Below are 23,215 nucleotides of genomic sequence, written 5' to 3'. Positions count from 1 at the left end.
ATGCATTATTAACAGCCTGCTGTGTTAGTGAAAGCCCAAAAGACCACAGGGAAAGGGATTTAGAGGGTTGGAATTTCTCCTAAAACAACTTCACTGAGGGACGGCTCACACCGATGCGCATTTTTTCTTCTCATATTCTTCTGAGCAGCGCCACAAAGTGGAACATATTTGAATTTTAGAGAAGGGGACAGTCTGGTGGAAGAATTTGAGAAATGGGGTGGAAGGAAAAGTTAAAGAAGGACACACTCTGCTGAAAAACACTAATGTATACGCATGCATTAATGGCTTTACACGACGTTAAAGAACCGTGCTAATTTAATATTCAATATGTTCCCTTTGTTTGGCGAAGTTGACGTTCCATACATAATCAAGTGAAGCAATTTTGAGACATTAAATGTTAAAGTCTGTTAGATAATTCAGGGAAAGGCTTCTATTCCGATAGCAGAGGGCTAATACATTATAGCTAAGTGCCCCAGCGTCATACAGTACAGTGGGGCAGAGTTTATTAAAATCACTACAGAGGATGCAATTGTGTCACTGAATTGTGCCAAAATGTATGTAACGTTTTTTTTCCATATTGTGTTTTTGGGGATCTCTCTAAGAGAAATGACATTCCGTTACCCCAAAAATACACAGTGAGTTCATCGATGTCTAGCACCCATGTTCCGACAGCGACCAAACCTATATGACCGCTCTGGTCATTGGTGTAGCCCATGAGTCCTCGCCCCAAATGGAAGCGTGCAAGTACCTTCAAGGTTTGTTCATGAGTGAAGACCGGATAAGACGGAATTGTCCTGTGCAGATGAAGAAAGCCAAAACAGGACTGGACTACTTTGCGAGGGGACGGGCTATACGCAAAGGTCGGAAGATCATGATCCCGAAATGATTTTTGGCCTTTCCCTTGGAGATGTCGCTTCTTCACATTGAGAGGAGCCAGCCGAGGTTGTTCGGGCATCTTGTGAGGATGCCCCCTGGGTCGACCCAGGACCTGGTGTAGGGATTATATCTCCTCACTGGCCACGAGGGATTCCCTAGTCGGAGCTGCTGGATGTTGCCTGGGAAAGGGGTGTTTGGTGCAACCGTTTGCAGGAGCTGCCCTTGTGACCCGGAAACAGATAAGTGGATGAGGCTAGATGGATTGAAGGTCTGAACTACAGGGTGAGAAGCTATAGCTATCCAAGTGAGGCTCAAAGAGGAGCCATTTCCCACAGCATCAAGGAGCCAAAAGGTGGCCATTGCCTCAAGGACAATGCATCGACCTGGGTATGTTGACTAGGGCATTGGCACCCCAGCCCTGGGCATCCTCTGTCTGGCAGTTTGGGATTCCTGAAGTGGCCCTGTAGCACACTACGGCTAGATGTTTCCTAGCATTCGTACATCCATGATTACCCAGGCCTGAGGCATGTCACTATCGCTACACTCCTCCTAAGATTTAGAGATTTATTAGAGACGGTTCATTCATACTTTATATCGTAGACCCAAGTCGTCTACCAAGAATCTGTTTGTACGCAAAAAAAAAAAAACCAAGGAAAGATGGGCGTACAACACAAGTAGGTAGGCAGCTGCTATATTCAAAAATTAATGAGGGCAGAGAAAAGGAGTGAAAGCATAGTAATGTGGACCGGGAGAGATGAAATCTGCACACACGTCTTTGCTCACATTCCATTCGTTGATTCATTTATTCATCTCATGTCCTGAACATGGACGCCGGGAGCCGAGGCTGATCCCAAATGACATGTACCTTGATTGTGCGCTTGAATTACCATAAGCTGTTGGACAATAATCTGAGGTAAAATGCTCCAAATCTGGCACGAATAGGGAAACAAAACTTACCGCGTGGAGTGGATTTCCTTGATCGATGGGCACCTTGAAGTCCGCCTGCAGCTCATCGAAAGCAGTTATCTGCAGAAAACAGAAAGGTCACGTTCACGTTAACTTTCTCCCAGTGACACAGTGTTCCAATCAGTTTTATTACTTCATTACCATACTAGAAAGAGGAAGTGCAGTGAAAATAACAGAATAAATTTCATCTTCTGTCCCTCCAGATTTCAGCACACAGCGAGGAGTTTCATCACCATCTACCAGCTTGGCTTCAGCCTCCAACAAGATAACCATTTAAGACAGTTAGAAATGGATCCCCTGTGGTTCCTTCGACCTTCCTCTCCCTGCCGCTGCAGGTGGGATAGCACTTTAGCGGGGTGCACATGTAGTCAGGCAGTTTATGTCACGATTTTGCCCCTTCCTGCCCAAGGGTGGCAAACACCCGGCTATCAAATCCCTGGTAAGATTATGCTATGAAATAATCCTGTTAGCTACACGGGTGGTCAGGTGCTAAAAATAAGTGGGAGCACTGACCGTTCCCGACTTGAACTGATGTGGTAGCCAGTCAAGAAGTGAGCAAGGAAACAAGGAAGCAATGTGGGGTGGGAACATTTGACTTCTACATGACTTTTAACGTCACTAAAAACGCTGTCTTGGCGCCACTTTTATTGTCGTCCCATGAACAACATTTTCATTTTCGCTTGCCTTTCAGGACCCAAGACAACCTGTCCACTTCCATGATGCGTGTTGTGTTCTTCTTTGTTTTATCGTGTTTGATCGAGATTTCTGGCTGTGAGACAAATTTATTCAAGTGCGGTGTGCTGTATTGACATCTGTGATGGGTCGATGAGCTGTCATGAAACAGTCCTGCAGGGTTGACGAAACAGTGTCAGAAACACATATCTCACCTACATTAGTAACAAAGGAAAGCAAAAATGAGGCACAAAACCAGGGATGTCAGTGATGCGGCAGAGGCAGTTGCAGCACCCAGGCAGATGTCATCACTCCAGCAGTTTGGCCTCTGTAGTGCAGTGAGATATGAGGATTGCTGGAATCTGCGGGAGAGCAGCTCTGTGTGACTCTGAATGTGTGTGAGTGAAGGAAGTCGAAGAAATTGGATTACAGTGTTGCCCACGCATTGTGTGTCATATGTACGGCGAGAACTGTGCGTTTGTACACGGGTTCGCTCAGGATGGGAATTAACATCAGAAGGTTCACTGCGATCCCGGGTTATTTCCCAGGGCTCCGCTCTGACAGGCAACGCTTTACATGTTATTTCCCAGCGGATCCCAACAGCGATCCTGGCTCATTGCCTCGCTCGGTTACAGCGTGTTAGCCTCTCCCTGGATGTTCCTCATGGGTGATGGGATCACACACACAGCCTTCATGGGGACATTAATCTATGCAAATGAATCTGTTTCGTTTGACAACATTAACACCCTTATACCTGAGCCGAAAGTCGCTAGGTAGGAACTCAAAGTAGAGATCTTGGTTCACAAATATGTGCAGAACCAGATAGAATATGAGGCCTTTCACACCAACACGGTTCTGGATTCTCAGAGCCCTTGAATTCCGTATCCATCGAACCAGCCGTGTTCAAAGGTTCAAGCGGAACTAAAGGGGAGGGCGAGGACTTTCAATGATGGAGAGGTGTAGAGGACAGTGAAGGCATGAGGATGTATCGAGTGTGGGTGTGTGGGGCCGATGCATTTTGCACGAGTGACTATCGTCTGCGCCAGTGTAGCTGCTTTACGCCAGAGTGAACAAAGCATGTATTTAATTTTTTTGTGAACATTGAATATGACACGCCTCGTAGTTCCTGAAGGCGAGAGCGGTTCAAAATTATGCTCGGGAACCACAAAGTACGATACATTCTCCTTGGAGTTATTTAGTCCAGGACATACTATAAAAGATGGCTTCTGGGTGATGAAGTACATATGTACAGGTGAGCGCTGTGTTGCGACCATTAAGTCCAACACAAAAAGTTTCAGGGCCCGACATCCAGTCAAGACCAAGACCAACGAGGGGTGTGAGACCTAGACCAAGACTGAGACCAAACATAGAACAAACTAATAGTTTGTTCCCACAATGGCAATCGAGTTGTTGACTTATTCTTTGACAATGAGAAATACATGTGTTTATATAACCTCATGAGTCCTGGTTTTGACTCAGTCTCAAGTTAGGTGGTCGTGACTACAACATTAAGTGAGAGTAGCAACGCTCCTCCTACGTTCAGCAGTGTTCATAACTGTCAAATCCAGTTTAAAGAGCTAGAAAATTCAACAGCATCGGCCATCAACATTACAAAGGGTCACAGGGAGATCTTCGACAGAAAAACACCCCAAAACAGAATTCCACTTGATCTTAAAGAGCTTAGAAGTTCAGTCCTGATCAGAAGCAGAAACATGGCTGTGAGCTGCGGACCAGACCTCAAATCTGTGTCATGCTCAGTGTGTGATTCCTGCAGAAAACCTGCTGGCAACCACTGTCTTCCCCCCCCCCGCAAAGCTGGATGTGTTGATGTGGATGTTTGCTCTCTCAGACTACTTTGAAGTCAAGGTCTGTTGGCGGAGACAGCCAACAAACCGGCACCCTCTGTTTTTGTCCTGGCACGCGAGGTTGTGTATAAACAGTGTGCAGTTGCTGTGCAGACTGTGGATGCTGGTGGACACAATAGCTGACTGTGGAAGTGGAATGAACAGTTGCGGTGTTTTTTTTATTTTGCTTTCCAGAGTGGGACTCTCTGTCGCTGCTAGTTACGACTCATTTCAACGAGGCTTTGACCCAACAACAGGCCCCGAGGCATTTGTATGGAAATAATACGGTTAAAAACAACAATCACAGCATCCTCAGATGAAAAACTACACAGTTCTTTTTAATAATTTAAAGTCTGTCCTTAATTATTCATTGGGATTTAAACCCACTGGTTAATTTTCTGCACAGCCATTTCTCACCAACCTCTGGCGAGGGCTTTAGAAACCAGTCGAGCAGCGGCCAAACACACACTCTAATCTGCATGCAGCCATGTGAGAATTGAGCGAGGTTTATATCAATTCTTATTATCTCCCCTGCTTCTTTTCTGGCTCTAACCAAGAGGCATCTGTAGGAGGAGAGGCCCAGTACTGGCACAAGGTTCATGAAATCATTATGGGCCATCAGATGCTGTGGTACTGATGAAGAGGACAAATATTACAACACTAGTTATACACAAGTGCTGAAGCACTCGAATGCATTTTAACTCTTGTCTTAGAGTGACAAAGAAAACTGTTATAACTGGTAAGAATAATCGGCAGAAGAAAGATTCTGGCTGTTCACTTGTGTTGTGTTTTTGTCTTTGATACTTATCGGGGCCACAATTTTAGTGTGTTCTTGACTACAACACTAGTGCACGCAGAACATTTACACAGCAATTACCAGACTATAAGCCGTGACTTTTTTTTTCATGCGGTTAGAACCTTGCGGTTTATACAGTGATGCAACTAATATAAGGATTTTTACAGGCTTGAAAGAGTCATGCTGCCAAAATATTGAGCCTTGTCACATCAAAACGATAAAATCGCAGGCGTTTTATTTACATTAAAGCACTCGAAATGCGCTGTTTCTGCCCGGGTGTCCGCAGTTCCGCCAACAGAGCCGATCTCCTGGAGGACCAGAGAGAAGAAGCAGCAGCTGAGACCGGCTGCGGTGACGGGACATTGGACACTCAGGTGAAAACAGCGCATTTTGAGCTTTAATGTAAATAAACCAATTGAAGAGTTCATGATTCACATTCAGAAAATTGCCGAGTTTGTTTCATGAGTCAGTCTCTAGAAGTGACCCTCATGTGTTTTAAAGCTCCACTGACCTTTCTACAGACAGCACCACTGCACCTGCGGCTCAGGCATGTACAAGATCTAGTTTCCTTCTTAAATTTTGTGGGTGTGGCTAATATTCCTGTGCACTCTATACTACGGAATTTACAGTATTCAGAGGCATGACTTTTTTTGATGCCTCTATTACTCTGGTTAATAGGCCCAATTGTCAGTGGTGAGTCAGTCATCCATAGTGACGCACAGACATAAAGGGAGGTGAAGAAGAGGCTGCAGGAAGTGTGGAACAGTTGGTGAACATTGTGTCAGCAAAGTAGTGGTTCAAGAGCTGCAACAAAGACAGGGACATGCAAGACTCAAGACACAAGAAATGGGAGAAGAGGAAGACAACCAATGAGGAGGTGGAGGCTAGGTTGCAATGGCGAACCCCAATTCCCAAGATTCCATCGGACAAGCAACAGACATGATGCTAACACAATACAAACGGACCCTTTATTCTCCCTATCAACCTCAACATGACTCCAAACTAAAGGTCCGTAATGTGTCAAGCCCTTTATTTTCTTCTGGGATGTTACGAACTGATAAAAGATGGTCCATCATTGTACGCATGTGGACGTCTTTCAGTCATGACTTTTTTTTAGCAATACTGAACTTGACAACACTCGACAGCCTTGGCACGCCATGCGCATCAACGGGACTCGGCCACTCATGACCCTGTCGCACCAATTCTCTGACAACCGCTGATGAGGAAGCCCCCACAAGAGCAGTTCCAGAGGCGGAGGAAGACCCAGACAAATGCAAGGCAGGTGAGGCAACGTGACCGCTGCATCGATAGTCGTGGCACTTGATGCTAGGAGATCAACTCGACATTTATCCGAAACAAAATTGACGTCAAACAATAGATTTATGTTTTAGAACTATCAGTAGATGGTTCGTAGTTTTAGGCTGCATCTCGGTGGTAGACTTAACCAAGAGTGGGATTTCCCACCTTGTAGAAAAGGAACTTCCCTGTCACAGTCGGGTCAACTGTCGGTGTTTGACGGAACCTGGCTTTTGACCTCTCTCTCAAGTGTGTCTGCTTACATTTGGATCACGCTGCGATGGACAGAGACGGCGGAGGAGGAAGACCCTGCTGGGGTTTCACAGTTAACCCAAACAACTGCCTTTTGTTTCACGCGCCCGTTTTGCTTTTTTGGTCAAAAATGATCACCAAAAGTCCTCTATCACAGGACGGATTTGCGTACCTCTAAAAGAGGTTCTGTTCAGACAGTTTAGACTGTGTGACTGTGTTTAACCACCACTCATAATACAGTCGCCATAGTAGAACAATGGGAACACTGGGTACAGCATGATGGATTTCAGACTGGCCAGGGTTAATGCACATGCGGATCAATGTTAACATCAGCTGAGCGACACGCTGATCTTCACCTCCATTAGCCGCAGGACGCCCTCTTGACTGTTGGCTTTTTTTTTAGATTAAAATCAATTGAAGACAAAATATGTTTCTTCACCCTGACGTCTTTATCAGATTTGAAGCCGTAGTGCACCATTTCAGAAGAGGAAAGTACAAAATGTTCGCCTTCACAATATATACTTGGATTATTCTGCGGTTGTTTAAAGAAAAAAAGAAAAAAAAAATCACTTTATCATCGATATATTGTCATGTAAATACATGTCTTTACTGTGTGCGTTCACTATAATATAGCATAATTACATGCCTTATAATAATAATAATAATAATAATAATGTAATAATAAAGAATTTTATTCAGCAGATATTTCTAATAAAATAAGAAAATAAGCCTTTCTGGGGTGTGAGAAAAGATGATTGGACTTAATCAATATTTAACGTTGTTATTAAAACATAAATATTTCAGATGATGCAGGTGAATAAAAGTTTAGTTTCCCGAGGATTGCCGTCATTATTTTTTTATATTTCAGCTCATGCTTTTCAAGGAAATGCAGCTTTGTTATTCTTCGTTTCACAGACCAAATCATTCTCCCGTTCACATCTCTGCCACATGGCACTTTACTGTTAAATAGACGCCAAAAGCCTGAAAAGATCTGTAGTAAACTCCGCCACTCGTCTAAATTACCGCCGACAAGTACCTTATTACATCAAACTGTAAATGACAAACCAGAGAAAGCTTTTCTTCCCGCTCTTCAAACAGCATGTTTTGCTGTTTCATGGAAACAGAACCGACAGGGTCTCAGAGGAGGGAGAGTTCTGCTTGTTCACTGTGAACGATTATTCACTCGACACCTCTACCAGCCCTGCGAAGGCCCTGTACTTGTCAAAATATCATGCAAATTCAACACCAGGAAGTGATGCTCCCGAGTCATCGAGTACAGTCGAGTCTTTGTTGACTGAAGTTTGGGGAACTTCGCTTCAAAAGGAGACACCTCAGAATATTTGTTTTAATAACCGTGTTCCTTTACTTTCCTCAGCTGTGGCAGTGTATTATGGCTGGAGTAAGGTGAACGACTTGCATTGAAAAATTCTTGGATGCACAAACTAAATACATCTTACGGTCTTTTGTAATTGAAAGAGATAAGCAATTAAGACGGTCTAATCGGTGCAGCTGTTGGTGAAGCCTCACTGCCTCCACACAATATGATTTCATCCTTCAGCGCACCTTCCCTCGGCAACATACCCAATCCGTCACAATGTAATGGAAACCCCTGGAAAGTAAATGGTGTTCATTGAAATTCCATCTCTATAACTTATTTCTGCGGCGCTACTTTTCCGATCCATCAGGAGCGCGGGGGGAACTGGGCTGGAGATCACCAGGACTGAGCGAGATGGGAGGTGAAATCTGTCGAGCAGAGTGGGTCCAGGGAGCCACAGAGACGCCCTCCATTTCCCCCAATCGCTAACTGTGATGGCAGCTGGGCGGGAAGGGTCTGCCCCAGGGCTTCCTCCCAGGTGGAGGAGGCGTCCAGGAGGCGTCGGACTCCCAGCTGAGCTGGACAATCAGATGTCCTAAAGGTTTTTGGTCTTTGAGACCCCGATTTAAATGAAAGACAATGAAGCTCCAGTGTGATGGGAAAAATGTAAAAATAAAAGGATGCTGAAAATAGGAATTTAGAGTCTTTGTTATGAAACAAAGTATATAATATAGTTGCATCATTTCAACCTTGCCACTAATGGACGACTGGTTCAATATACAAATAACATTTGACTTACGACCGGGATCAGTTCCAACCAACCGGTCGTAAGTCAGACCGGACGCAAGTCGAATGGCATTCCAAATAGCCGACGTGAGGGCTATAGGTGCTACTGTAGTGGTAGATGGCTGTGTGAGAGTGAGATGCTGGGATACTGTGCCGGCGTAACTGTCGTACGCGATGCCGGGCTGCTACGTGTTGCGGTGCCAGACTTTGAATAAAAAAAAAAAAAAAGCATCTGCTGGCCGCGGTTGTAACTCGAGCAGGTCGTAAGTCGGATGTTACTAGTATAAAGAATCTCAATACAAATTAATACATATGTGAAGGTGAATATTTTTGGCGAAAATATTCAATGAAAATATGTTTTTCATTTAATATAAATGGGAAATTTCAGTTGAATGTAATATATTCAATTTTTAACTTACTATTACGTGAGGAAATAAAAGAAGATGAAGTCACAAAGCACAAAGACTAAAAGCGTCATTTAGATAGTAATAGAGTATAGAATAACCTTAAGTCATTCTGCTAGCTTCAGATACATAAGTGTGGGAAAGGTACTTTGGAATCGCTTGTTAACTATGCACATCGCTGTCCACCAGTCCGAGATCTAACCGCAGCTTTGGAGAAACACATGCTGAGCTCTCACACCCAGCCAAGTCATCAAATTTGTCCAGTCAATAAATAGAGAGGAAACTATGTGGTGTAGTGCCCTGACACAGCTGACACATCCACACTCCATTCACGGCCTGTCCCAGTGTTGGTACCAGATGTGCCGCTGCCAGAGAGGCTCGGGGTCATGTGGGTGCCGCGAGGTCACTACGCATGATTGTTTGTTCGCTGAGCTGATGCCTGAGTGTGACTAGCTTCGAGGGATTTAAGTGTGGATCTTGACGTGTTCATTGTGGGGCTACCCCGGCCCCCCACTGACCTCAACAGAAAGGTGTTTCAGGCACTAATGTTGAGAGGCCAAGTCGTGCCTTGTCTGGCAACACAATAGATATTAGGGCTGCAACGGACAATTATTCTGATAGTCGACTAGTCACCGACTACTATTACGATTTGTAGACCAGTCGCCATACGACAACACTGCAACATAGAATAAATATTAATACGAGTTGTATGTCAATTATTGTTCAATCTTTGTTTGATAATTTATATTAGAATTCCTGTGTGTGGAGTGAAACGGTATGTGTCCTTTGATCAATCCTTTGATGTGTCCATTGTTGAATGGTCTCAAACGTTTTGGGTCGCTGTGGTCACGTAGCCTCAGCTGCTTCTCCTTTTATTGCATATTGCACTCTGAGAACGACACAACTCGAACACGGCTAGTTGACTAAAGAACCCAGAGAGACAAACAACCCATCTAGAGCAGGTGTCAAACTCAAGGCCCGGGGCCCAAATTCAGCCCACCGACTCATTTTATGTGGCCCACAAAAGTTTTAACTGCTGGGTCAAAACTGATTAAATTTGACTGGAGGGAAGTGCTTCAAAAATCCGATCACCTCCCAAGACGAGTGAATGTTAACAATGAATCTGGAATTTTCCAAAATACAATGCAGCTGTGAAGTAGTAAGATGCACATTATCCTTCCCCCAGTAGGCAGCATAGGCAATGAAACTGGTTTTACAGATAAACTTGCTGGTTCAAATGAGTTTGCTCCAAGGGTGCGCTGCGTGTACGGTATGTGCGAGTCAGTTACAACCCACAAGTAAATGAAGTGTTCACACTGAGCTACGCAACCTGTCGGCAGCACGGGCCAAAAAAAAGGGGCAAGCTGTAAGTAATCCATTTAGTAACGTTAATGCAAATACTAATATTTTTGAGAACAGACCCAGTGGACCTAACTCTGAGATTAGTGTCCTTTAAACCTAAATAACAGGTGGCTGCTGTTTTGATGTTAGCTCAATGTTAATATATTGAAAAATAAAACGTATTTCACTGAATGTTGGGGTATTTTGTTATGAGACAAATTAAGATGTCTAACCCCATAAAATTCTAGGCAAGGTACTGGCCATTGGTGCCATGGACTTTGTTCAAATGCGAAAGGTACCAAATCAAAGAATTTTCCTGACAATATTTCAAGCTCGCCGGACACCGTATCCCAAATTCAGGAAGGAGGCGAACTTGTTGTACGGACGCCCTACGTTGTCTTTAGCCAAACCTAGTTAGCATGTTATGCTTGGGCCATTTGAGTCAGCCCACCGCAGCAGAGACCACGGCCATTAAACAGCCACGTCTTTGATGAGTTTGTGATATAAAGGGATCCCTGACGGAGATGGTCCACTGCCAGCGTGGCGGATAGAAGCGACGGAGTTGCAGCCAGCCTTTGGCAGGTGGCATGTGTTAATGTGCAGCCGCGGCCGGGCTGCTGGCTTCCTCCACGCCCCGATATCCTCGTCATTACACGTCCTCTGTGGAGCAGGAGCTTATTATGTATACAGAGAAGCGTCTCCAGTCAGTTCTGCTGCCTGAAGCACAATTCAACCCACAACCTGCCGCGGTTCTCGCTGAAGTATTTCCTCCGCCGCTCAATTATTAAGCAGTTTTGACAGAGGTCCTGCTTCATCAGCTGCAGGAGATGAAGAACGGGGCGGTTTGGATCTTGTGCCAGTTTTGTTTTTGGATCAGTGGCGACTGCACTGCACTATTCTGGCCTCCCTTTATTTCGGCTGTTTGAGCTGACACATGGGCTGCTAGACACAGCCACTATTATCCGTAATTGCCAAGTGAATCAGGTCCGTTTCCATGCTTAAACGGCGGCGCCAGTAGGCAACACGCTGGAAAAACATGACCCAAATCTGTCTTGGAATGATAGAGACATGCAGGGAGCAAATCATTGGATCATTTAAATATCACAACGCAGTGGGTCTGGCTGGTGTGGCGGAGCAGGGAGCGAAGGAAGCCCGTCTTTTTCCATGATTCACGTTTGTTTTCACGTGACGTTTTGCTTGTAATTCAACGGTTTTCACTCAAAAACGACGGCGCTTGAACGCCCCACACCCTCGCAAGATTAGTTTGTGACCAAACGGTGTGGCTTTGGATTAGTTATGGGCTCTAAAATAGGTGAAAAAGAGGTGTATTTAAAGGGAAATCCGGCAGGAAGGAATCGCAGCGTGAGCGGAAGACACAGGTGAGCACCTGTCGTGAGAGAAATTTGCCTCGAATTCTAGCTGCAGTGATGAACACGCTGCTGTGAAAGGCTTTTTCTTTGGCTTCCAGGTCTGAGATACTTACGTGCCATATCGCGAAGAAGATGAGGGAGACACAGAGGACCAGCGACAGCATGTAGCAGAAGGCAGCAAAAGTGAACATACTTGAAAAGGAAAACGGCGGACTGTCTCCCAGGAAACCGCGGTCCGAGTCGGAAACATCTAAAGGAAAACAAAGCGGGAGCTGCCGAAGACAAGAAAGTTCTCTCTCACGGTGACACCGGCATCGTCACTTCTCCTCAAATCTGCAACAAATTGTTGCGAGAAATCACTGGCCACAGATGTGTGGAATCATCTCATCAGCTCCGGCTGCCTCGCAGACGCTCGTCCGCGGACGGTGCGAGCAGGAATTGCGCAGAAACAATCCGACGGAGACGGTTTTGGTGTTGTAAATCCAGCAGGAGCGGCGAGTGAGTGGAGCGCGGCGCCTTCGCGCAGCGGCGTTAATAAACGCTGTTTTCACTTCTAGATGAACCTATCAGCAGCCAGCGCGAGGGTGCGCGCGCGCGAGAGAGCGTCTACGCACGCGCGCGTCTCAATTCATACGTGCCAAATTAATTTGCGTGCTATGTAAATGTCCTTTCAAAGCAAAAAAAAAAAAACGAACTACAATGGCGTTAAACCCGCGCCAGAATTAAAAGTAGTAAATACATTCGATGGTTTTGAATTTGCATCAGTACAAACACTTCATTGGACGAACGCAGCCGTTAGATTTATAGATGTAAACATCATACAGTTATAGACGCGAGCTGTGGGAGTGAAGACCGTGCATGGAAGACTACCGCCATCGCGTGGCTGGTTAGTGAATGGCATGTTGCCGCTTTCAACAGCAACGACAATAGTCATAATAACAATGATAGTAATTCAAACAGACATGCAAACAATGATCCAGTTGGACGACCAGTGAAGAAGAAGTATAGAGCAGCAATGACTCGGTTCTCGACCACAATCCGTTCCAAACGGCCGTTCGAGAAGCGGATGGTTCGAAATCTGAATCGATTTTTCCCATTACAATGAATGGAGAAAGAAATACTGCGTTCCAAGCCTTAAAACAGGCTTTTGTAGGAGTGAATGTAGAGTGTCTGCTGCAGGTGGCTGTTCCTCTATGTGTGTGGCCGCTGCATGTGGGAGGGGTTGCCGAGTGAGTGACGTCTCTCCAGAAGTGAAGAGGTGCCCGGTGCGTGTCCAGCTCTGAATGTGCGCTTCTGTGCAGTTTGGCTGTGACAAAGTCAGAAACCAAGTCACGCTCTGTCCCAGACTCGCCTCATCCCTGTCCCAGCTCCAGCCCACAACAGGACATCAAACCCTGGAGTGGAGGTGTGGAGAGCGAGCACCTCCCCTGTGACACTCTACCACGGTCCAGTGCGGAGACAGGAAAGGTTTTACACCTCAATATGAAGAAAAAACAGTCAGGAAATGGAGCTAACGGGACACGTCTGCATACAGAGGCTGCGTTATACACAATAACAAAGCGTGTCGTGCGTCAGCTGATCGGACGGCGCACGTTTTTTTCCAGCTTTTTTCAGGGCGTTCGAGTTCTGGATTTTCGTTCGAAATCCGAAGCAAAAAAATCTATAAATTTTGGTTCGAATTCCAAGACGTTCGAATTCCGAGACGTTCAAAAACCGAGGCACTTCTTTCACCCCATCTCAATCTTCAGAAATCTTCTAACAGCTTATTTCAGGATTTTCCTGAGCCTTATTAAGATACTGGAGTCACACCGAGGTCACATGGCTTCCCTTGTCTTGCTAATCTTTAGTCACAAAATGTTCTACTAATGATGCAGGCTTTGAAGCAGGCTTCATCTGGACACGTCCCCTTTCTTCATCACTATTTCCTGGTTGTTCCAAACCTCTCCAGGTGAGTTGGTCCTCAGAAATTCTCCCACTTCCAACTCTGCTTCTTGCCTATACGTCTCTCAAGCTTCCTTTGAATCTAGCTACAACTCACACATTCATCCACCTATTCCGGCCTGGCTGCACTCTCTTCTCCACCTTCTTGGACCATTCTCTGCATGACTGACTCTAAATACTCATCTGTTTTCAAGAGCATAATTCTGTCATATTAGCCTGTGATGTTGCCATAATAAACAGTAACAACACTCATATTGGCATGCTGCCTCTTCCTCTTGACTCTTTTCTGCGACCCAATACTTCTGCCTGTCACCCGCTCCTCAGCTGATCGGATCGTGCTGCAGTGCCCCGTCTCAGTCTGAAGAGATGTTCTTCAACGGCATCACGTGAACACATGACTGAGCCACAGAACTCTGCGCTGTGACAGCTTCATCCAGACACACGACACAGACAGTTGTCGTGCTGCTGAAGTGCTGTTGTCGCGGCGACACGTGCCCCGTCATATTGTCTGAAAATATCAGTCCAATGGAGACATTTCATCTGCCGGGTCAGTTTGGGCTAATAAATCCTCAGGATGATCTGACATCTAAGTGAATGTTTGCGTCAAGAAGCTCTGTAGCTTTGGTTAGTTGATGCCTTTGTTTTAGTTAGAGAGTGAAGATGAGGCCACGTCGACCTTTCTGGAGCTTTTTGTGTGAGGAGCTTTGTCAACCAAGGTCTCTGTTCAAATTGTGTTTCCTAGCAACTAATCTTTATTTGTCCATCAAAATGCACCTTCATCTGTTTTGTTTCTAAAGTGAGGACACTGAGCTCCTGTTTCCTTATTTTAATAAACTACAGGTGAATCCAGGCACAAAATGAAACAGCTGGTATCGTTTTATAATGTAGAAATACAAAGAAAAAAGAAAATATATTCCAAAAAACAGTGTAAACATACGTGGCAGAATGATCATGAATGAATTGGCTTCACTGATTTTACATGCCGATTTTGGTTTCAATTGTTTTATTAATTTTACTTCATGAACACAATAAACATGAACAAATAACTTGATCAGACCACCATTTGTTTTATCTTTGTTTAGCATGTGGAACACTTCTGCTGTCAATGAACATGCTGCATTGGCTTTGTCCATGTTTGATGTGTATAATACAACATCATCATCGTTGACATTCATCACATAATTCGGTCATTTAAATTATGACCGTATGCAACACAAAAACCATGCAGTGCCATACAAGCATACAGCGACCTCTGCTGACAATCTGTAGACTAGCAGGACCGGAAGAAAGCAAGACGTTTTTCCCACAAAAAAAAAAAAAAAAAAACGCTCCGATTTTTTGTTTATTTATTTTACTGACATAAAGTTGTCCTTAAACTCGTACATTGAGGTAGCCAAGGCCCAATATGAGGTTTAGAGGTTTAAAGGGCTCGGCTGCTCTTTAAATAACCCCCTCACTGAATGTGTACAATGACCATTTTTTAAACGGAAAAAAAAAAATCTGTTAAAGAAAATGGAAACGCGGCTTGCCATTCATAATGTCATCTGTAGTTGCTTACATGTTGTGCCTGTTGGGGGCGCTGAAACACTAAACATTTATTTAAAAGCTTTTTTTAAAAAATACTTTTACATTTTAATTGAGAAAAAGAAAAAGGAGCCACGCTTTCGTTCATAGACCAAAACTTTCTAAATGTAAGTCACATCTTCAAAAGTTAATACTTTGGAGTAAATGCAATATAAATGCTACACACTCATGAAGAGCAGGGGTTGCTAAATGTCTTATTAGTGATGGTTCGATGAGGTATCATGAAACAATATTGCAGGGTTGATGAAACGGTGTCACGATTTTCAGAGGCCACTAGATGGCGCTGTTGGTTTAGGAATGATGTGAGGTTTCATTGAATTAGTCCAAACAGTTTACAGCAGACAGCGCCCTCTGGTGGCCTCTGAAAATCAGGACACTGTTTCATGAAACCTCATAAACCCATCACTCCTTGCTATTGCCATTTGTCTTTGAAGTCTGTATCTGCGAAGTGTCTCGTCTAAACCATCCCTCCTAGATTGATTCCCAAAGGGATAATCCATCACCTGTTGCTCAGTCGTGTTTAAACCAAACTCCATGCATCCTATTGATTTCCCGTCACTTTAATCTACTAATGTACATGTGAGTAACTGGCGTTGCTCTCCAGGTTTAAGCGCTGTGTGACGTCCAACATCGACCCGCATTAAAGCAGGATCACTCACTTTTTTCACCATTAAGTGGGCGAGCTGATGGTTGAGATGGAGAAGACGGTTACTGCTGATGATGCAAATGTTTCTCCAGAGTCCATCTATTGATCAGGAGCCAGCAAGTGACGCCGAAGAGTCCATTACAAATGTTGTGCTTTCATAAAGTGGATGTCACTGTTCCCACGGCGACCACTATACATCTTGTAAATAGTGAGGTGAACAAATAAGTCCAGAAAGTATCTGCTTGATTGCTCCACTTGCCAATAACGTATCTGTCATTTCACCTGGACACCGCTAGAGAGCAGTGTTGCTCTGCCTAGCTGAAACCTGCTCCACTGCTGCCTTGAACAACTGATGGATTTTTACAAACTTGCTTCTTTGCGGAAAAAAAAATAGGAACCAGTTGAAATAAAAGGAATATATCAGCAAATTTGTTTTAAAAAAAAAAGCCAGTTTACGTGACAGCAGATGTTTTTGGAATGTGTCCTTTGATCTCTATCTGCAATGTATATTTAGTTATTCAACACTCCCAAAATGTGTGGGTGATAACTAAAGAAAAATACTAGATATCAGGTATTAAAATGTAAAACCAGTACTACAGGCTGAGTAAAAAAAAAAAAAAAAAAAAAAAATACGTCGATTACCAGCACCCCTTTAAATGAAAATCTAAACAGGAAGTGACACAAGTTTTCATATTAAGGGTGTTTTCACTCAGGAAACCCCAATTACACCACCTGGTCACATGATGTTGGATTTCCAGTCACACATTTTCCAGAAGTCACAAAGTCGGAGGATACTCAACACCGCAAATGACATACGATCCAAGATGGCTTCCTTGAAGGCTAACAAGAAGGAGCAGTTTTCAATCCATGAAGTACATATTCTACGAAATTACGCATATCAGTGTTTTTTTTCCAGAATCAATGAAACATGGCAAAAGAAAAACACATTCTGTGAATTTTTTATTTTTTTTTTGATCCTGCAGGTTTTGTAGTTGTAAACTTGTATCAAAAAGTCGCTTGTGTCCGGTGAATGAGAATGGCGTCCATGGACGCCGCTATTTTCTTTTGCGATGTTGAACTCATTAAACTTGACTGTGACATAATTCACAGCTCTGATTTCCTTTAAACGCAGTCACATATTTCGAAGCTAATATTAGCATATAGCATGCTTCAATGACGACAAACCCATTTTCATTGCGTCCCCATCATTCTGCGTCAATGTTTATTTTTCTTCGGCCGATGTCAGATGATTTCTTGACACTTTCAATCACGTCTTGGTGGAAAACCTCTTTTCAAACAGCAGAACCTTTCATCTTTCCTGCTGCATGCCGTATGCCATCGAAGTGGTCGGGTTTAATCCTTGAGTTTGTTAGCAACTGAAAGTCTTTCATTTCATCAAGGACTTTATTATGAATAAACATTAAAAGCTGAATCAATTTCCAACCAGACAAAATATTTTTACTGTATTTTTTTTTACCCGAAATCTTCAATCATATTTTGAAATCCAAGTAGACAGGAAGCTGAGGATCCTTTATCGGCTCGCCAGATCAGAGAAGGACTGAGTCCAACTAAGCTTGTAATTCTGGGAGAGTTCACCTTGATGTAAATGTGCCACTAATCAATACACAACATCAGAGTGGTAACAATGGGAGCGGAGAATTGGTCCTTTAAAGGCTCACAGGGGAATCGCGTTCAATTCTTTAAAAGCTGCTCTGCTGCCAGTTGTGCTACTTACGCTTTGATGTCGGGACAAGTTCGCCGTCTTTGTCTCGGAGGTTTTGGAGCGTTCCCCTTCTTCCTTTAACAACAAATTTGTTGCGGCTGGTTTCTATTGTGTTTATGCGAGTTTGACTTTCATTCAACTTTTTCATTTCGACTCGGTTCCTTTGTGACGTTTTTTTCTGTTCCGCTCCCATGGCAGCAGGGCAAAAGGACACCGGTCACTCAGGAGCCCTCTCACTAATGAAGACGGATTAGTCAAGGAAAACACAAACACATCTCGATAGAAACAACCAGCTGGAAACCATGACAAAGCTTGGACAATTTGCCGTGAAAAATGGATGAAAAAAATGTAATGAAAGGTCAGTTTCTGAGCACATATGACTTGACTTTCTCATACTTCTTTTCTATTTTTACCTTCAGAGTCTGCATAAATAAAAGAGCTGTACCCTCTTAAATAAGTCACCGCTTAGAACCCCAAAACATTCTCTCATCTATATGAAGATCCTCATTTCATATTCCCTCTGTATGATTTTATTCCCTCATGTCGGCTACGTGCAACCTTTTTCTCTTCCCTCTTTTCATCTGACCTCATTATCAAGCTGCTGAGGGGAGAAACGCCGCTGGCGAAAACCAAAAAAAGAGTAAGAAATGGCTCAGAAGTTTAAATCTGCCCACATCCTACGCTAACTGAATCTTTCCTACTGTGTAAAACAGGTAAGGGATTTATGCACAGTGAAGATCACAGGAAGACATGAGAGAGTCTTGAGAGCATGGAGGTGACCACACACACCACGGGAGTTTCAATTGTGGCGTTCGACTTCTGCATGGAGATGGTTTTGTTTGAGGCTCGGCTAATGTGTTACGCTGCTTTAAGCCTTTTCTATCACCAAACTGGCAAAACCAGTCAGAAAAATTAGGCATTACATTTTCCCCGCAGACACATTTACTTTCTCTGAACAATATAGCATAAAACCATTTCTTTGATCAACAAGGTGTGTCAAACTGATGGTGTGGGGTCCAACGCCGACCCATCACGCAATTTAACGTGGCCCACACTGGCTTTAAAGATCAATTTAATTCAAACCTAATTTAAAGTTAAAGTTTAAAGTAAAAAAAACTAGATAGACTCGAGATGCATGTTGATAGAGATGTGATAGAGAGTTTGTTTAGTTAGTTGTTAAGCATTAGATTTGGACAGTTCGGAAATTTTGTCCTTCGCATGATTAAGATTGACTCCCTTATGACGAATAAAGCATTTCTGGAATGTCACTATGGGTCTGTGAACACAGATCTACGTAGAGAGGGACACCAGGTTATGAAACATGGCTGGAGAAACTTGTGGATAGAAAAGGGCTGCTGAGGTTTCATGACACAGTGTCCTCAGAAGGTGGCGCTCTTGGTTTATAAACCATATCAGGTGTCAATGATTTGACAGATTTTAAAATCCCATCCAGTGGTGTATGGAAACCTGGACACTGTTTCATGAAGCCTCACCAGCCCATCATTACCTGTTGGTCGATGACGTTTCATGAAACAATGGCCTGATTTTCTCTGAGGCCACCTGAGTGCCTGCTGTAAAATGTTCCACCAGGTGTGGCAGCCCTGAGTCAAAGGATCATGGCAACAAACTCCAAAGCCAACATGGCGACTGTTGGTTGTATTGATAATGTACCTCTTGCACAAAAGAGGAGGCGGCGTTGTAGGAGGCAGTGGTTGGCGAGGAACGTTAAATATATTGTGACTGTCGGACGGAGAATTTCTACCATTGCCATGTCTTCTTTGTGCCTCATTTGAGCTACGTATCAGCAACACTGCCCCCCATGGTTTCTGGTGGTACTACCCCATTTGGTCCATATCCATAAGCTTTGAGAAATACGGAGGAAATAAACACTAAGCACAGACAGATGGAGAGTAAATATGGCGATGTTGAACTAAAGAAATTCATGATCAACTTTTCCATTAAAGCGTTCATTACCTTTTCAAATGTCCTGCACAGGTTACTCCAAACCATTAAACGCGACCAGCATGTTGGTTAAGGCTTGACCCGTTGGTGTCCCAGGACCTGTGCTTCACTGTGCGTGACACATGGCAACGCCTCGCTGAACTTCACTCGGCACGATGGCAGATGAAGCCAGATGTGATGCGTTGACAGTAATGAACTGACATGAACCGTGTTTTCTGGGTCACTGGAGAAGAACAGAAATCGAGAATATTATGACTTATTTTTACCCTTATCAGTCCACATCTCTCCGTCCCTTTCTCCCTGCGCTCGCACTCGGTTTCGCCATGATTGTTCTGGATCCACGGTTGCCACCAGTGTTGACAGACATCTATCTTCCCCACTCGGCGTGTTTCTCTCTTTTTACGCATGAAACATTACACAGGAAAATACACAGCTAGCCGCACACCAGTGACAAGCGTCGCAGCGGGGGAGCCGACATGTGATTGAGTGAGTCGAGTGTTTGGAGAGAAGGACCTTGCGGAAATGCATTCATCTTGATTTCACTTTTCTCCGCAAGCTGAGGGAAATATTTTCAGATGCTGGCATGAAATATGGGCTGGAGAGCCGGATATGATGTGCATTTTTTTTGCACATAATACATTAAAATCAGTAATTTACGGACTGTAGAGCGCACCTGAATATTAGCCGCACCCACTAAATTTAAGAAGGAAAACAGATCTTTGTCAGCCGTGTACAGGTCAGTGGTGCACCCGGCTTAAAAACGCTTCGCAAAACAACTTTTGAAAACAGGGTCCAGCATCAAGCGTGAGGAAATAACCGAAACAAGCTGCGTAATACGGAGCGTCTTGATTTACGCGGGCGAAAACATTGCATTTTGAGTGCTTCAAGGGTAAATAAAAATCCTCTGATTTCAGCCTGTAAAAATCCATAATAGTCGCGCTGTTGTGTAGAAGCCGCAGAGCTCAGACTGCAAGAAAAAAGTAGCGGCTTATAGTCCAAAAATTTCGGTAGTTATCCATACACAGCTAGTTGTTTGACCACACAAAAAGGTCAACTGTCTATGTCTACCTTGTTGTTTATAACTAGCCCCACTAGCACATGACATGCCTATGCTAAGTCGTGTCAAACTCATGGCCCGGGGGTTGCAAATCTGGGCCTCTAGCTCATTTCCTTTTTACTTTACTTTTTTCTGTTTATATCTCCATTTCTAATCCCATCTTTAATATTTTCGCTATTCCACTCCTGGTCTTCCATTTCTAGTATCCCAAAAGAGAATATCTAAACTTCTTCGATCGCTGCCACAGAGGCATTTCATATTTAACATCCCAATAGGCGCCTTTCATTAAAGCCCCTGAGCAATTCATCCCCACAGGGTTATTAATGAACTGCAGCATCCACGAAAAGTGCCTCATGGGAAAGTGTTTGTGGCCGCAGCCTGGCCTCGTCCTGACCTGTGTGAGAGGTCACAGGGAAAATGGAGGCAGTTGATATCGCCCAGGCCAGAATCAATAGCCATGAAATTGCTTTACACTCTGACACGCCCCAGGCAAAGATCAGACCTCTCTTGTATCGTACATCTATCAATCTCGCTGCAGCGTCCCGCAGACCTAGCAAGGGATGTTCCAAATGCCAATACGAAGATTTAGACTCAGACTTTCTGCCACGCATGAGGGAAATACGTGTAGTGTTCAATAAAAAAGACCCCATTGCACTCGCTCAAGCTTTATTAATCTTACATATTCAACAGTCTTTCTCAGAAACGCCTTCACTCCACAAACCTTTTGCTTGCGTCATTGCAACATCCGGTTTCAGCTGTAAAAGTCTTTGGGTTGAAATCCGAAATTTTTTTTTTTAACCACACATTTTTGATAATAATATGCTTATTTATGCTCATGAGAGGCGCGTAAATGAAGGCAAAGAGCCGGTTGTGGCCCCCAGCCTGTACTTTCCCCATGTCTGGGCTAAAACCTTAAAGGCCCATTAATGCTCAACATTGCAAATGGAACCTTTTGTCCGTGCTCTGCGTTCATTTCATTTTGCGACTCCACAAAGCTTACGGACCAAACGCAGCAGTACCACTGTGAAAAAGAGGACTTATAAATGCAAACTGTGGGGGGCAGTGTTGCAGTTATTACCCGATACATAGTTCTAATGAGACACATAGAAGACGTAACAGTCGTGTCCACCAGTTGCGATACATTTGAGGGCCTCATCGACCTCTGCCTCCTACAACGCGGCCTTCCATTTCCTGTTTTGTGGAAGAGGTACTTCATCAAAACTTCTTCCACAGTCGTCATGTTTGTTTTGGAATTTGTCGATGGCAAACTTTTGACTCTGAGCTGCTCCCCCTAGTGGATATATTGATCAACAGTGTTACCAATGGAAGTATGTGATCAGTGACTGTAACAACGGGTGCAAGTAGTGGCTGCAGACCCGATGTACGATGAGTCTTATTAACTCACAGTTGAATGTCTTCATTTAACTTCTCTCCTTAACTTTACACATTCAGATTTATTCATCATTGTTGAAACTTTAGAGTGAATGTAAACGTGTGCAGAGGAGCACTCAGCTTTCCAACCCCAGTTAACCAGCACCAGCACATTCAACACCAAATTCCCTCAACTGGACTTATACTGCAGCTTACAGCGCCATCAATCTCCCTGTGTGGCTCACAATGCATCCAGATTTGTCACTGTCAAATATGTAATTTCAGAAGCACTCCGAGTAAATTGCTCAGCCTCCCCTGGTAGTTTATTAATGATTTACAAATCACGGCGGAGCAGAGACCCAGCGACGCACACACACACACACCGCGGTGTGTGTTCAGGCCGTGGCGTGTATCATTTCTCAAGCCCGTCTCGCTCTCACTGTGGGATCGATTCACGACGTTGTGAGTGTGTGGGTGAGTAAATGTGGTTTATACATTTGTCCTTGGGTGACTCTGGTTACTGGAGTTGTGTATCAACCTGTGATTAACTACACAGGTAAACACCGTACATTGGACTCATGCATAATGTAGAAGCAGTAATGTCTCTGTACTTCCTGCGTAACGCTTCAGAAACTAGTCAGCTGATGTAAACTTCCACTGACAGGTCAACTCTGTTCTTATAGCGAGGCAGAGTTTCAACCTCTGGAATGCAGCTCTCAGTGTCATGTTCCTGTCATGAGATTTATAAAAGTTGTATTTTCTCAAGGAGCTTCCACACATCACATGACTTTATAAGCGTTTTGGTAAGCCGTGTGTTTGTAAGATTTAAAGCCATCAGAAGCGTTTGCTATCGTCATGAAAAGTCAGGAAAGTAGAAACCAGATGTGGGGAAAAAGTGCTGACCTCAGACAGAGCAAAACTAAATTAAAATACCAAGTACTGACCATTTCTTTGATAAAATTTATTTTAATTTCTCCCATTTTTGGTGTTTATTTTTCTTCCTCTGTTACTGT

General features: G+C 43.9%; 1 protein-coding gene across 5 annotated transcripts in view; it reads right to left on the bottom strand.

The window, feature by feature from the left end:
- cnih3 (cornichon family AMPA receptor auxiliary protein 3) overlaps positions 1-12,494 on the bottom strand; it is a 45,429-nt gene extending 32,935 nt beyond the window's left edge. For 2 of the 5 annotated variants that reach the window (XR_008416233.1, XM_053881113.1), the window contains exons 1-2: positions 12,032-12,492; positions 1,834-1,902 (exon numbers count right to left, since the gene is read on the bottom strand). Coding sequence is in view for 4 of the 5 variants with exons in the window: in XM_053881113.1 (XP_053737088.1) it covers positions 1,834-1,902; positions 12,032-12,109 (147 nt within the window). In the remaining variant the exon portion in view is untranslated. Of the gene's footprint in view, positions 1-1,833; positions 1,903-12,031 lie in introns of all 5 variants that reach the window. The other 3 variants (XM_053881111.1, XM_053881112.1, XM_053881114.1) reach the window with 2 other exon arrangements.
- Positions 12,495-23,215: the final 10,721 nt, after the last annotated feature.

The sequence above is a fragment of the Synchiropus splendidus genome, chromosome 12 (assembly GCF_027744825.2).
Source record: "Synchiropus splendidus isolate RoL2022-P1 chromosome 12, RoL_Sspl_1.0, whole genome shotgun sequence".
NCBI classification, from domain to species: Eukaryota; Metazoa; Chordata; class Actinopteri; order Syngnathiformes; family Callionymidae; genus Synchiropus; species Synchiropus splendidus.
This window is presented reverse-complemented; position numbering and strand designations above follow the sequence as displayed.